Source organism: Meriones unguiculatus, chromosome 12, assembly GCF_030254825.1.
Source record: "Meriones unguiculatus strain TT.TT164.6M chromosome 12, Bangor_MerUng_6.1, whole genome shotgun sequence".
Lineage (NCBI taxonomy): Eukaryota > Metazoa > Chordata > Mammalia > Rodentia > Muridae > Meriones > Meriones unguiculatus.
In genome coordinates, this window is record NC_083360.1 from 82,806,874 (window position 1) to 82,822,504 (window position 15,631).

At 41.2% G+C, this 15,631-nt stretch overlaps 1 protein-coding gene across 12 annotated transcripts in view; it reads left to right on the forward strand.

The window, feature by feature from the left end:
- The window catches only part of Dab1 (DAB adaptor protein 1), a 1,075,378-nt gene that overhangs the window by 816,221 nt on the left and 243,526 nt on the right, over positions 1 to 15,631 (forward strand). For all 12 annotated transcript variants that reach the window (XM_060366061.1, XM_060366058.1, XM_060366060.1 and 9 more), the window contains one exon: positions 1,743 to 1,944. In XM_060366061.1, coding sequence (XP_060222044.1) covers positions 1,878 to 1,944 — 67 coding nt within the window. In that variant the 5' untranslated portion in view covers positions 1,743 to 1,877. The remainder of the gene's footprint in view (positions 1 to 1,742; positions 1,945 to 15,631) is intronic.

Consider the following 15,631-nt stretch of genomic DNA (forward strand, 5'->3'; position numbering starts at 1 on the left):
ATCGCTGTTCAGGACCCTGCAGAATAAGGCTAGTCCAGCGTGCAGTTTTAATAGAAGGAAAGCCAAGCTGACCCTTGCTCCTTTGTGCCCCAGCGTGTCTTGCATTTATGTCTTCTTTGCTTCTGCTCCTGCACGTGACTCACTCTCCTCCACAGGACTGCTGCTTCTGCCAGATTTCACTTCTCGGTTGACTCGCAGCAGGCGTTGATTATTTCTCCCTGGCCACCAGAGTTGCATGGTGTTTGTCTATACGTCGTCTATACTGGGGTCTAGTAAATATATATTGTAGTAAAATAATAGCTATTAAGAGTATGTCAATGAGGGTCCCTGCTGACTCCTATGGGATGTATCTTTAGAAAGAAGGTGTTGTTATACAGATGATGCCACAAAAATGGCGAAGACGTTCCCATTTTTTAAAGGTGGGGTTTCAGAAAGTCCAAAGCTACAAAGGCAGTTATCTATTTTCCTTACCCGTCACCTTAGACCATCCAATTCAAGTGCTTACCCACAGAGATAGTATCCTTTGGGGGAAAAAATGGTTATTTAAAAAAACCAGGTATCATTGGATAAGGTGGACATTGCCTCACAGGTTAAGTTGTAATATAATTTTATATGGCTTTGATATTAGGCCTTACACTTACAATTAAAGCCATCTTCAATTGTTTTGATTAAGAGGTTTAGGTCATTAGTCTTTTTGAGCTACAACTGGCATTCAAGGTCCATGCTCTTAGATTAAACAGTTCCAATCCTGTGGAATGAGCTAAAAATTGGTTGCATTATTTCAAGCGCCATTTCTGGTAACCTTTTTTTTTTTTTTTTTTCTTAATATCGAAAGTGGATAACTAGTGAGATGTTTATTCTCTGTGAAGTCTCAGCTACCGCTGTCTGATGGGGCTGGGGGAAAAGTATTGACAAAGGCAGTCCGTTCATTCAATTTACGTGACATCCGGGGTGATGGAAAAATGTGCAGCACTGACGTCAGGGTCTCGGGTGTGTCTAGTGAGTGCGTAGTAGATGCTGGCGTCAATTGAAGTGCCTGTGTTCTAATCATCGCCACTCTCCTTCTATGGCATCTATTCTTCTTAGTGCTCAGTATCGTGGAATACGTGCTCAGGAGAGGCAGAATGCACAAAATGTATGCCTCCCACCCTGGTCTCTTTTCCTTTCTTTCCCCCACATTAAATGCTTGTCTGCTCTTATAGCTAGGGGAACAGCTAACATAAAAATTGGCTTGCTGCAAAGTTTCTCAGCCCCATTTGTCACCTTACCCTTGGAGCCCAATTGCATGTCAACTCTATGTCCCCTCTGATGCCTGCCAGTGAGGGACAGACGGGAGGTCACTCCCTTATGATCTGCCTCAGCCGCCCAGACTCTGATCAAGCCCGACTGATGGATGGGTGGCCCGTTGTTGGAAATGCCTCCACGGAGCTGGTCAGGAAATATGTCTGTGCTATTTTCTGAGTGGCATCTAGTGCTTGGCCATCAGGAACATGGCCAACAAAGAGCTGAGGTTTGCTGCTTTTGAAAATCTGAGTCTCTTAGCTTGCTGAGCTATATTGCAAAGAACTTGCTCATTTTTATTGTTGTATAAACCCCATCCATGGTCTCATGAACTCAGACAGACAAATTTGTCCACAGAAACTAAGATGTTCTTGCTGTTGTGTGTTCTCCTGTTCTTTTCCTCACATTTCTACTCAGTCTCGGAAGGACCATGGTTCTGAATATCTTGCTTTGATTTGCAGCCCTCCAACAGAGTGAATGACATGCACGGCGTGGGGTGTCCTTTCTGAAGGGAGGAGCCTTTCTTTTGGAGAGGATCCTCGATGAGCCTGGCCAAGGCCCGGGGTCTGTGTGAAGAGGACTAAGGATTAAGTAGGATGTCAACTGAGACAGAACTTCAAGTAGCTGTGAAAACCAGCGCCAAGAAAGACTCCAGGAAGAAAGGTAGGTTTGACTTTGTGCCCTTCTCAAGGCTACTTTTCTCTGTAGTAATAAAGTTAACTCTAGAAGAATACAGACACATAACTGTGCAACGCATGCTATTTTTATGGTGATTTTGTACTCATATTTTGGTAGCTGTTATTCTCCAGGTACAATCCCAAGTCATTTTTGTAATATACAAGGCCCTTCTGAGTATGTCTTTTGGACAGTTTTCCGTCAAGGTCAACCCCTGCTGTCTCCAGTCCCCAACTCTGTTCGCACTCCATGCTTTCTGCCTTTTGCGTGTTTCTTTTGCATGTTGCTGTGGTTCTTGAACTCTGACCGCAGCGTGCTTCTGAGGGCTGATTAGAGCCGACTGTGAGACCTGTCTCCAGTAGGTACCCAGTGTCTGCAGTCTGCTCTGATATTGGGTTTCCAGGCAGTGCTGGTCTGGAGGCCATACTGTGAGCCCTAGGGTCATCAACAGAAAGCCTGTTCTTGCTCACTGCCTTTCCTGCACGGATCAGTGCCCATTGTCCAGGCTGGGCATTGTGCCACCTCCTGAGAGAGGCTTTGCTCGGTCCCCACTGGAGTTGGTGGCTTGTTTTGCTTTGAGAGTGTCTCGCTTTATTTAAAATGCTTTGGGTTTTTATGAGTCACCTTGAGTAGCAACTACTGGAGTTAGACTCCATGTTCACCCCAAGACTCTCAACCCATGAAAAAGACTTAAGAGGAGGTACACAGGTAACTGGTGACAAAGACGGGCATGGCCAGAGTCATTTACAAAGATAATCCTATTGCGATGCACACTTTTTTTGTTTTGTTTTGTTTTGTTTTGTTTGTTTGTTTGTTTTTTGGTGGTAGTAGGGGGTAACTGGTTCCATGGCTTTGTGGATATGCCTTTTATTAAGTGGGTGCCCTTTGGTGGTTAGAAGTATGTGCATGCTGTGTATGGAGGATGTGTGGTGGTGTGTGTGGTCTACGTGTGTGTTCCTGTGTGTATGTGTGTGTATAAATGTGTGGTGTGTGAGTTGTATGTGTTGCGCATGCATATGTGTGTGTCTGTGTGTGTTGTGAATGTGTGTGTGTGCATATGTGTTATCCCTGTGGTCTCTGTTCCTCTTCCTTGTCAGCTGCATGGAAGGAGATTAGAAGTATTCTTTCAGAACTTGAAATCTGTGTGCGTTTGCAAATCAGGGTGCCCTTGGCTTCCCTGAGCAGGCAGTGATTTGTTGGAGACATCACTGTGCCTGCCTACTCACGTTTTGTGGTGGCTTCCGTCTGGCACCTGAGAAGCATGGGGCATAAATGAAATCACATTCAGCTCCTGGGCTGTCAGAACTCCAGCACAAGCTATAAATTCTGTGTTTAATGTTTATTTGAAACACAAATATTTTGGAGATAGTCTATTTTATAGCCAAAAACTTCATGTAAACCTTCTTTTTTTATGCTTTGCAGTCTGAGAATAGTAGACAAAAAGCAAGTGAGCAAGGGAACAGGTCTTGAGAGACTGCTGTGTGGGGGAGATGGTTGTGAAGTCTTGGTGGATTCTAGAATTCAGATGCTTTTGCATTAGAAACTGACAAGTTATATTTTTGCTTCACAATTAACCTTTCCACTAAACTGGTGCTCTTGAATGTTTAATACCTTAAAATTTTATCTTAGAGAATTTTGTTTCCTCTCTTAATGTTAGTTTGCAAAATTTAAGATCATTCCGAAGAGGATTTTTAGGTTTTTCAGAACACCAGTTTAAGGATTTGGACCTGGATAGGAATGTGAAGGTGACCCTTTTACATCCTCCTCATCTTCATTTCCTAAGAACTAACATCATTAACATGAAATATATTGAAGTCTGGCAGGCAGGCCCAAGTTCACCTTCTGACTATTTTATGCCACTTCCTCCCTACCTGACCTTAGACCAATTAGTCTTCTTGTCTTCTTGCTGAGCCTCATTTTCCTCTCCTATAAAGCAAGGTATGATAGTATATACTCATTGGCTGACTGTGTAGGTTAATTTAAGTAAGGCAAATAAAATCCATATCCTAGAACTTGGCATATGTTAATTGTTCAACAGAAGTTGGGCGTTTACTCTTTATTATTTTCTTTCTTTGCTTTTCTTCCTCATCTCACTTTCTTTTTTTTTCTGTTATCTTTCTGTCACTCAATTTTATTTTCTATTTCCTCATCATATATCTTGTCATAATCAGCTTGAGCCACCCTTATAAATACCATAGATCAAAGGCTTAAAGCACAAATGTATTTCTTACTGATGGATATGTTAGACGCCTGAGAATAAGATCCAGCAATCCCTATCCTCATGAAGGCTCTCTTCCTGGCTTATAGAAATTTACCTTCTCATTGGGTCACAGAGAATACAGAGCAACATTCTCTCCCTTCTCTTTCCTTACATCCCTTTCTCTTCCCTGCCTCTCTTCTGCTTTCTCTCCTGCTCTCTCTTTCCAATCCTTACCCTACCTTCTCCCCTTCCTGGGCCTCCACCTCCTTCTACTATTATTTCTATCTTGAAGGTCCACCATCATTTTATTTTTTATCTAGCACCTTTGTCTGTCTGTCTGTCTTCCATTCACCCATTCATTCAAAACCCCGTCCCACTGGGATTTAAAGCTTTATTTATATGGATATTGATGGAGCATGACTATTCAGGTTAGAAGATATTGTTTCATTCTCTTCCTTCCTCTTTTTCTTTTCCTTCATCATCATTATCATAACCATAGGTTTTCCTTCTTATCATATTTTACAGCAAGGGAGCTTTTAACACCTATATTACAGCCTTGTCCCCGAGAACGGTTTTATAATTGTTTTTACTTGTGCAATTGTGACAAGCAATCTTTATTCTAGGTATATTGGTGTAGACAAAAGTAAATGTATATGAATATATTAAAAATAGAAAATGGCTGTGCAGTAACAATATTTATTCATTACTTTTAAGTATTTGATAATAAAATGATAAATATTCTGTTAAATAAATGCTGCTACGGTGCTCAAAATGAATAACTTTGTGGAATAGTTTATATATTATTGATCTTGAATCTTGAACATACTAATGTTATATTCTTTAGCAGCTTTTTGCATTTTTATAGAGTCAACATATAATATGAAAATAAAGCCCTTACGTACTTTATTTTTCCTGTCATATTACTTTGGCCAAGTCTGTTAGTATTTAATAACTACCCTTACTTTGTTCCGGATCAATGAAAAATATTTTAAATTGTATTTAAGTAAAATATTTAACTTTTACTAAAGGTTCATTATTGTTGCTTTTTGTGTAGTTTTAAAAGGAAGTTGTATCTTAGTATGTTTCTCTATTGCTTCAGTGATTGTGTATATTTTTCTTTCATTGTTGTGAAAATCACCAGTAGATTTTCTACACTTTAATCCTGGGTCAACTTTACTTGGTCATAGTGTATTATTTTCCCTACTTTATTGGGTATGATTTGTTCAGTAAAGAAAAATTTTCTTAACACATTCATCAGTAAAATTGGCATAAAACCTTTTTTTTCTTTTTTGGACTGTTTTGGAGCTTGTATTACTCAGTATGTCCTCATATTGATGCTGACATATAGTGTGTAGTCCATTTGCTATAGCTAAAGGATTTAATTGGGTAACACATGGCTGAGATTACGCAATCTGTATAATTTCATATCTTCATTTATTCTCTGTCATTACTTTCCAATATTATAACATGATTTTATAAGAGAAAAGAATCATCCTACCCCAAGGCAAGATTTAGATGGATCCTAGGAAAGATATTTTATTTCCTGGAAATGAATATCTTGCATTGTGAAAGCTAAGAGGCCCTGTTGAATTTATCAGAAGCCTATTGGCCTCTGAGAACCTAGACTACAAAAGCAAGCCTGGTAGTTTCAAACACGAACACACAGGGCATATTTCTTCAGTGAATGAGGTTCTAGACAAGCTACATTTGAGGGAGAGTAAGAATATTCAGTATTCAAATGAGATGTAGAGATGGAGAAAAATAAAGTTGTTTTTGTCATTTCATAGTTATTATATTGTATCACAACACATGCAACTTGTCAAGTAGTGCCTGACCCAGGAATGGAATTTTATGGAGGACCACCGAAAGAAAATTTGTATTTATTTTTTATTTTTTTACCTGCCATCAAAAGGGAGTAAATTGACTTGGTTCTTGCTACTTGTATTCTGAGTATTGGGGTGCTTAGTGGTAGGCTATGATGGAAGAATGGGCCTTGTGACTAGCAGAGACAGGAGTTTGTGCGGTCAGTATCTGGTCAGCACCACCACTATCTTGGTACCTGAATGTGTAAAAAGAATCACCAGCTTGGGAACTGGAAAGAACTTGATTTTTATTCCAACGTTTCTTCATAGCTTCTGGGTACTAAAGGAGAGGAAGAATGGAGCTTCTTCAAGCCTGGTTTGACTTACATATGTGCACTGTTAGATGGGGGGGGTAGATATTTGGGAGTTGCTGTGGGAGTAGGGTCTAGCAATGGTAATTTTCCTCTCTTGGTCTTCCTGAGGTTTCAGTCCATCATTGTCTCCTTTTACAGGACAATCTCCAAGTTAACATACTGTTCCTGTATTTGTGTCAAAGGTATATCCATGGGCTGGCAGTTGACAACAGCAATAATGAAGACCCAACTTATTTCCGGTAGAATTTTCGATTCAAGGCCCCACTAGTATCAAAATGGTCATATGACAGAGGCTGCCACATCAGTTGTATCAAAATAGATTAGAATCCTGGCCAGTTTATATTTAGGGATGATTTTGTTTAGGTCCTAGTCAGGGTCCTTTCTAGGAAATAACCTGTTTGTGTTGGCTGACCACTTAGAAATTTTTATAATGGCATCATATTCCTTAGCCTTTTAGAACCACAGGACAACAGAAGGGTAATATTTTCAAGAGTCTTTGAAGGTTCTCATCTATTGTTACTTCTGTCTAATGCTCCTCATCTAGAGAAGTGAGAGATCTACCTTGTAGTTCACTGAGACAGGGTATTATGCTCACCCTCAGGCCACTACTTCCTGATATAGAAGCCTTTACCATCCTCCCCTATCTAAAGGATGCAGAAATTGTAGCTTCTTGCTCAAGTTTGAAACACCTAGAGACATTATTCCATCCTGTTTTTCACTGAAGTTTAACATGCCCCAGCAGGGAGCTCAGCCTATACTTGATGCCCTGGGAAGAGAAAAGTATCTCAGGAAGAGATGCTAGCCCCATCAGTTCATGCTATAGCATGGGATTCTAGCCAAGAGGTAAGCATTCTGACTTCTAGAGGGTTTGTCTTTCCCTGGAAAGATAGATTTTCTACTTTTCCATTGTTCATTTTCAATTTGTGACTGTTTATAAAATAATAATAATAAAAAAAAAACAATTACCTTAATTACAAGTTGAATTCCAACAATAGGCCATAGATAGTGACCAAAAGGCTTGCTGTATTTTTGAGGCCAACATGGTCCAACCAGAGGTTTAGAACAAGATTCTGCCTCAAAATAAAAATTAATACAAGTGCAACGATGCCTTACATGTCTATGTTCATCTACATGTGATTAAATTCCCTAGAAGCTGAGGCATGTAAAAAGGTAAAGGGAATTAATGCATGGAGCAGGCCAAGCCTGGCTTTCTCAGATGGGATCTTGAGAGAAGGAGTTGTCAGCAGTCTTTTACTGGGTCCGATGAGCTATGATAGTTATTGCTAATTGTCAGTTTGACAGAATCTAGACTCACCTGGGAAATGAGCCTCTACTTGATTACTTTAGTTGAGGTGGAAACGCATCCACGGTGGGTGGCTCCATTCCCTAGGTAGGTGACCTCAGACTATATAAAAGTAGAAAATGTGAGTGAGCACAAGTGTGCATGCATTCATTGCTCTCTTCTGACTGCAGATGCAATGTTGCCAGCTCCTGTTGCCTTGACTTCCCTACCTGATGGACTGTACCTTGATCTGTGAGATAAAACAAACCCCCTTTTCCTTAAGTTGGTTTTATAGGTAAACTTTACCATAGCAATAAAACGAAACTAATATGTGAGCCAAGTACAGAACCTAGGGCTATCTCCTTGGCTGGAGTATCTTTAGTTCCACAGATTCCAAAGAACTTCTAATTTAGGCATTAGGCTCACTGACCTGCCTGCCTTTGTTTTTCCTCCTCTTACTTGCAGAGAAGCCTTCTAGGAAGAGTTAGTGCTGTCCTTCTCACATGATAGTCATTTCAGGCCAGCTCTCCCTAATACGCCCAACTCCTAGTTCATCTCTTTGAGCATATGAGTATTATGTAAATCAGAAGACTTGTTTTCGTTCATGGGGATTGTCACAGTCATCATAATGTACACTTTCTGTGGGGCTCTCCTACGTCTCAGTGCTAGGAGATGAGGGGTGTAAAACACTTCAGGGGCTTTACCAATTAGGGGGCCAGGGACATGGACATGGGACTCAGGTAAATCTATGGCTCTGCTCTCTCTTGAGTGTTGTTTGGTTGTTGCTTGGGTTTTATTTGTTTGTTTGTTTTCATACTGTGCTCTACTGATTCTGAGACTTGCAAGCTTTAAATGCTTCAAATCAAGGATTTTGTAACAAGATGACATAAATCTCCCTGAGGCTGGTCAGTAAAGCTCATGGATCCAAGGTTTGGAGAAGGAAGTGATGGTTTCAGGCCAAGGAGTCTTTATGGTGAGCCTGGCTGTCCCATCCTATGCCATGCAGTGGGAAGAGACTTCTCTGTTTTATGTGGTTGCTGGCCCTGAATTTGTTACAGGATTCTGCACTCAGTGTAGCCATTCCCTGCAGGCATACTCATCCACAGAGGCTGACTGAGTGCCTTAGCTTAAAGCTTCTTTCTAAAGGGTTCTCTTATATGAAGTTAGGGTTTCCTCAAACTGCCATTTGTCCCTCCAGTTGCATCGCCCCCGGGGCAACACAGCAAACCCTGTGATATATGGTCCTGGCTCCCTTCCCGTCGTACCTCTCTGTTGCCGAGCCCACTGAACTCCAGGTCCTAGGATGTGCCTCTGTGGCTTTAGTAGAGATTTTACCCCTGCTTGGATTGTCTCTCTCATTCTGGTCACTTGTCACTCATTGTCCTATTCTAGTGTGCACTGGACCATTATCCTTAAACTGTCAAGGCTCTTAGCATCCTCAGTTAATTAATCACTGTTATTAGTATGTGGGACAAGTTGCATGTCTTTCTAACCCTTTAATTCTTTATCCCTAACTGTCCTCCTCCTAAAGGTACTCCAAGCTGGTTTGCATCTCTCATGTGGCATATTTTGTAATCTCCTAAGTCATCCTGAGGTTTCCTGTATTAGACATCTCCAGCCTTGTGTTGATTTGGTCAGGCCAGTCTGCTTAAAACCTGGAGTGAGGGGCTCCCGATGCCTCACCTTATCTTAGCATCTACAAAGCCGTTGCTTCTCACCCTTCCTTATCCTTCTGCCCGCATCTCCTTCCACTCTTAGTAATCGTAGTCCATACTGTGGCTCAAGCAAAGGCATTTCAATTTACTCACCCCACTGTGTTGTTTTTGCTTTAGGGGATTTGCACTGTCCCTTTTCTTCTCTGAGGAACAAATTCTTCTTTATTCTTTGCAAACCTAACTCTGTGTATCTACTTTCAAGTTAGATGTTGTGTCTCTCACACACACACCCCCCTTGAAATACTTGGTGATCCATTACTCCTCTCTCATCTTATTCTGTGGCTTTCAAAGTAGCCCTTACTAATAATCATAATACGTTATTTTAAGGCAATGTTTTTCCTCCTTTTTTCGCTCAGGAGGCTCAGAGTTCTACATGAGCAGGGACTATTTAGTTAGTCACTAATCTTTATTACTGAGAACTGAGGTTTCAAGTAATAGGAATGAAACAGCGTCTTTGGGGGTGTGTGTGAAAGAATACATTCGGAACCATAAGGCTCATCTGCTCCCCAGATTTTGGTGGGTCCCACAGTACCTAGACCCACTCAGGTCACCCACCACACTGGCTACAGTTCTCCAGCCATCTTTTAATTATTTCAAAGTCTCTACCATCAGCTGTGGATTCCTCACGCAGCCCTTGGCACATGACCTAGGGTAAACGCTTAGTGAGTACGTCTTCATAAAGTGTGCAGGGAAGTATTTGCATAAGGAGAAAGAAAGAAAAAAACAAAAAAAGAATACAAGCATCCCTCATAAGAACTCTGCCTCCTGAGGTCCCTGTTGGCATTCAAAATTCTTGCCATTCCAAGAGCTGTCTCTTTCCTGTCTGGGATGTGTGTCCAATCCTGTCTGCTGCTGTAATTTAGCATGATGTGGGCCATATTGGTAGTAAGAGCTATACGATTTGCCGTATTAGCTCATCCTGCTGCTTCATTAAGCTCAGTGTGCTGCCTCTGGCAGTGACTAGGCCTGAATTTTGATGTTTGGAAGAACAAAGCCCTTCACATGAGCCCTTTAAGTCCTGTGAGCGCTGTGAGTCGCGTTACGTGTATACGCCTTCTCAGGGCCCAGGGCATGAGGTTTAGTTATTTCTGTGAGTTTGCTGAGCAGATGTGTCCAGGGCTGCTGGGGCTTCAGAAATCTCTCCTTCCGTAGCACATCTTGTGGCACAGTCAGACTGCTGCTACAGTCCTAAATTTGTCTGCACAGCCCATCGGAACAGCACACAGTCAAGCGGTGGTTGGGTGGGGTGTCAATAAAAGGGGACTGACGCCCGCTGGTCACATGGCTATGCTTTCTCTATTTGTAATTGAAAAGTGTTCCCATATAACAAAAGTGGCAGCCGAGCTTCAGAAAGGTGAGCATCTTACCTGAGCTCAAGCAACTTACGCCTCAGTCTCTTAGACCCCAGGGTCTGTCCACATGCTAACACAGGACCGAACTATTCTCTGTTTAACGACTGGTCCTCTTACCAAAAACTAAGTCCTTCTTTCAAGCAAAGCACCTTCCTACAGATTTCAGTGGTGCCTCAGACGAAGGCAGCCTCCTCGGCAAGAGCAAAGAATAATGTCTGTGCCGTATGATGTAGTTAGAAGGATGTGAGGAACATCATGTCTGTGGCCCGAGGAAGGCTGCCACATGCAAGGCTTCCCATGACTGACGAGGAAAACATTTTCATAGTGGCAAAAAAAAATTTTTCTCTATATTTTACAGGTATGAAAAAGTGAGGAGTAGGGGGATTCAAATGATTTTGACTGCGTACATTGAAATGTAGTATTTGTTTTTAAAAAAGCATCATTTCTAGAATTTAATTTCAAACAAGCACTTCAAAAACTGGAGACTAGGAAATTATGCCAGTTCTCCAAATTTGTGAATGTTATCAGCAAAGTTAATCGCCTAATGGGTATCCATCCCCACCCCAAGTGTTAATGGAGATGCTGGTGATGAGTATAGCTAAAACATGTCAGTGGTTATACTAGGCAGTGCTAAAATCATAGTATGGATATTCTATTCAGAATACCACTTCTGGGTGGGTTTTTGTTTGTGTTGTTGATGTTGTGTGTGTGTTGTTGTTGTTGTTTTAAACAAGCTCAGGTATAGTGATGGATGGGAGAGATGGCAAGACAAAGCCAGTGCAGAAAGCCAGAGCCTAATCCTCAAACCATGCCGCAGCCCTGCCTCCCTCATCAACACAACACTGTCACATGGGCTCTGAGAGCATCTCTCACATTCTGACATATCCACCTGCCTAGCCCTTCGTGAACATGCATAAGCGTGCAGCATCCTTCCCCTCATCCTGGAGGGAGTTCCCTTGTCTCTTTTCTGCCTGTTGTTGCCCAGCTGATCTTCTGAGATAGGCTCATTTTGCATTGCCATGAAGCTCTTCAATTTTTCTTCACCTGTGGTAGTGAGCTTTCCTTGCCCTGTGAATCTGAAGCGTCTTTCTTTAAGATCACATCTGTAGACCTTTCTGCCCACTAGGTTCTGTATTAAGACAGAAGTTGGTGGCTTCTATTCTTTCTTCTGGATGATTTTTGTCTCCTTAATGCTAGGAGGAAAAGACTCAAAGTTATCACAGGCAGAAGGGGGAGATGATATTAACAAAGTGACTATTAAGCTGGGCAGTAGCAACTTGCCTGTAATCCCAGCACTTAGGGAAGTAGAGAAACTCTGATCTCTGTGATTTCAAGGCCAGCCTGGTCTACAAAGTGAGTCCAGGACAGACAAGGCTACACAGAAACCCTGTCTCAAAAAAACAAAAACAAAAAATAATAAAACAAAATAAAACACAAAACAAACACAAACAAACAAAGAACAACAAAAGCACCAAACAAACAAACAAACAAACAAAAAACAAAACAAACCAACGTGACTTTTAAATACCAGGCAGGGAATACAGTAACTTAAATTGTCTTCACAAGGAAGCCCAGAGAGATAACTCAGTGGTTAAATACACTTGCTGTTCTTTCAGAAGAGCCAGGTTAGGTTCCCAAGCACACACATGGTGGCTCACAGCTGTCTGTAACTCCAGTTCCAGGTCATCCAATGCCTTTCTCTATAGGTGCCAGATAGGAGATATATATATATATATATACTGAAAGGAAATATCACTTTTACAAAGCTTCAAAAGGGGGTTATGATATGATTTGGTAGTAGTATTTTCCAGATGAGGAAGTGTGTGCTCCTAAGCTGAGGATGTGTTAGAGGTGACCCAGCATGCATTTGGAAAACCGTCATCTTAAAAGTTGAGTCTAAAGGATTCAGTGAACAGTATTTATGCACTATCCCATTTAGCAATCACTCTGCTCCACTGCTCTCCAGCAGTGATTATTGAATAAAGCCTCCGCCAAAGCTCCCATCCCAGGGGCCTACTTCCTGCTGCAAAGCAGTAACTTTAGATTCTGTTTACCTTTATAAAGAACCTATTTGTCATCGTAGATTCTTCCCTCCAATTTGGGAGCTCCATCGTTTGAGTCTTTTACCTCCCTTGGCTGGTCATACTGCTCTAGAGAGAACTTGCATACTAATTGTTAAATCAGAGGCAAGAAAAGCCATGCAGGATCTCACATTGGATGGAGCCCAGCAGATGATGAATAGCAGACCTGAATCTTATCATGTATTTCAGGATGATGTACGGTACTGTTGAAAACTGCCTTTGACAAATGTGCACGGGAAGGGGAATTATCTTCAACAATGAAAAATGTTCTTATTATGTGATCCTAAAAAGGATCAGGACCCCTATCATTGGGAAGATGATCATCCCTATATCCCTTATTAACAGCAGTACAGAAGCATGTGTTAAAGACATTGGACGTTGTACTGAGGCGGTGATGGATAACACGAGTGTTGAAATCGGGTCAGACGGAGGAAAGGCTGTTTGATGCTCGATAGCAGGTCCAAAACTTGCAACTCACTAAGGTCTCTTTTAGCCCTTGCTTCATGAGGGTCTGTGAGATTTATTTTGCTGTTTCAGTCAGTAGCTGATGGATTTTAGAAAGGTTAATGCTATGTTTTAACTAGTAGAAGGTACATGGCATACACTGGTAAGAAATAAAATTATTTACAGGAAGAAGAGAAATGTGCTAGTCATTTTGCATGCTTATTTTAATTTTATTCTCACAGTTTGCACCCCTGTGACCTGTAAAGGTCATAGAGAGTCAGCAAGTCCGGCCCATAGCCAGAAGCTGGAAGTTGGGATTTGAACCTGAGCAGTCTGCATTCATCCCATGCTTTGTTGACCATAGAATCTTCTAGTGAAAAACTTTCTGTGTTGATGGAGCAGATGAGCGTGTGTGGAAGGGAGGAAGGGGCCCTAATTCAGTTATTTGCACAGAGCAGGGCTGTCCATCTTTTTGAAATCGGGACATGACGCCACCATCTACTGCATTCATAGTTGTCCTAGAACGTATGTTTCCTGAGAGCATCAGGTTGGACACATCTGGAGGAGGTCATCCAGAAAGATTATTTGCTTCAAGAATTGCAAGACATTAACTTTGTTAATCTCCTGTCTTCTCTCTCTTCCTATCCTTTACCCTCCTTCCATTTTTTTTTCTCTTGGTTTCCATACCCACTTAAAATGTTTTATAAAGCCAGGCAGAATGGTGGCCCTAGAAAACTGTGAACATGTCTTGGACTCAAGGATCCTAAACATGTGCTGTGAAAGATAGAAAACTACAAGGCAGTTGTAGTTACTTAAAATCACATAGCAGAAGGAACCAATAATCCAAGGGCTTCCCAAGGGTTAGGAGATTTAAGTAAAGGTCCTTGGGGTTCAGATTGCTGTTAGGCAGTTCAGTGACTACATTCCGAAATGCTTCCCAGCCCACAGACATTGCCTACCCATTATTCTCAAAGCATTTACAAGGCTACTGTGAGAGGCAAGGCCCACCCTTTCCCCAGAGACAGACAGACCAGAGGATCAGACATCTCCTTGAATAGTGACTTGTTCTCCCTCCTTCTGCATTGCAGTACTTTGAAGTTAATATATTTTTTACATTCTGTATTGTGCACAGGCCCTGGGACACAGTATGCATTCATTTATGCATTTGTTGATTAGTAAACTAGCCTTCATTATATAGGCAATTCCCTGGCCTTTGGCTTATATTTTCCTAGAATCAGCCATTTATATTCCATTAGTTTTGTTTTGATGTTTTGAAGTAATCATTGCTGTGGTTTCCCCTCTGTTCTCAAAGCTATAGATTGCAAATAGATTTTGTATGATTTGCCAATGCAGATCAGTTTTCATGGCTGCCTCAAGTGCTCTGGTGGAGTTTTTGTAGCTACAGCCTTTTCTTCAGTGGACAGTTAACACTCGTGTATTTTCTTCTGATGCTTTTTCTTGCATATAAGTATGTGCACAGATCCATGCAAACGTGTAATCAAATCCCAATTTGTATAAACCTCCTCATGTAAGCTAGTCTCCTACAATAAATAAAATCTGATTATCATTTTTAAACATGTAAGTGATGTGATTTTCTTTGACCTTTTCTCACAAACCCTCTGTCCTTACCCTTGTATCAGTGTTGCCATTTTTTTTTTATCAAATGTTCCTCAAGGTATGTTTTGTGTAGAACTGTTTTTAATAGTTGATACTTCACATCTCCTTCTCTCCTTGAGTTAATTCAGTGAGGACTGTTTGCTATGCCTGGGAGGATATAACCTGCTTTCCTACAAGGAAAAGAAAGCTGCTTTGGACTGGGTGTCCCTTAGCTGCACCCAGTACTCTACTATGGTGCTGGCATTAAGATTCACCAATGGATGCTTTGAGTCAGAGTGCTTTATGCAGTTCAAATCTTCTAGCCCTGGTTTATCAACTTTAATATGCTGTCTTGGTGCCTTGATTTTTTTTTTGGTTCATCTATTTTAATGTGATGAAATGTAAAAATTGAGCTTACTTTTGTTTCCTTACAATGACTTCTGGGGATTTTAGCTGATAACCTATCCTTCGCCTCTCAGGGATTCGAATTTTAAACACCCCAAAAGTACATTTTCCTGATATCTGACATCAAGTGATTAGTGTAACTATTTAGTTCTGGTCTTCTTTCCTGTTCTTAGTAGATTTATTTTTGTCTTCTTAGAATTCTACTCTCGCCCTCTCTGTCTGGGAGACTGGAGATGTCATTTAAACATTGCTTATTAGGATTCCATTATTTGCCTCATATACAGCCAGCTAAATCAAAAAGTCAGACAGTGTTTTTAAATTGCAAATTTAAATGACAATTTATAGACCAGGTCTACTGGAAATTTTCTGTCCTTGGCATCCATCAATGCCTATGGGTGTGTAGTTTTATATTCTCTCTCTTCCC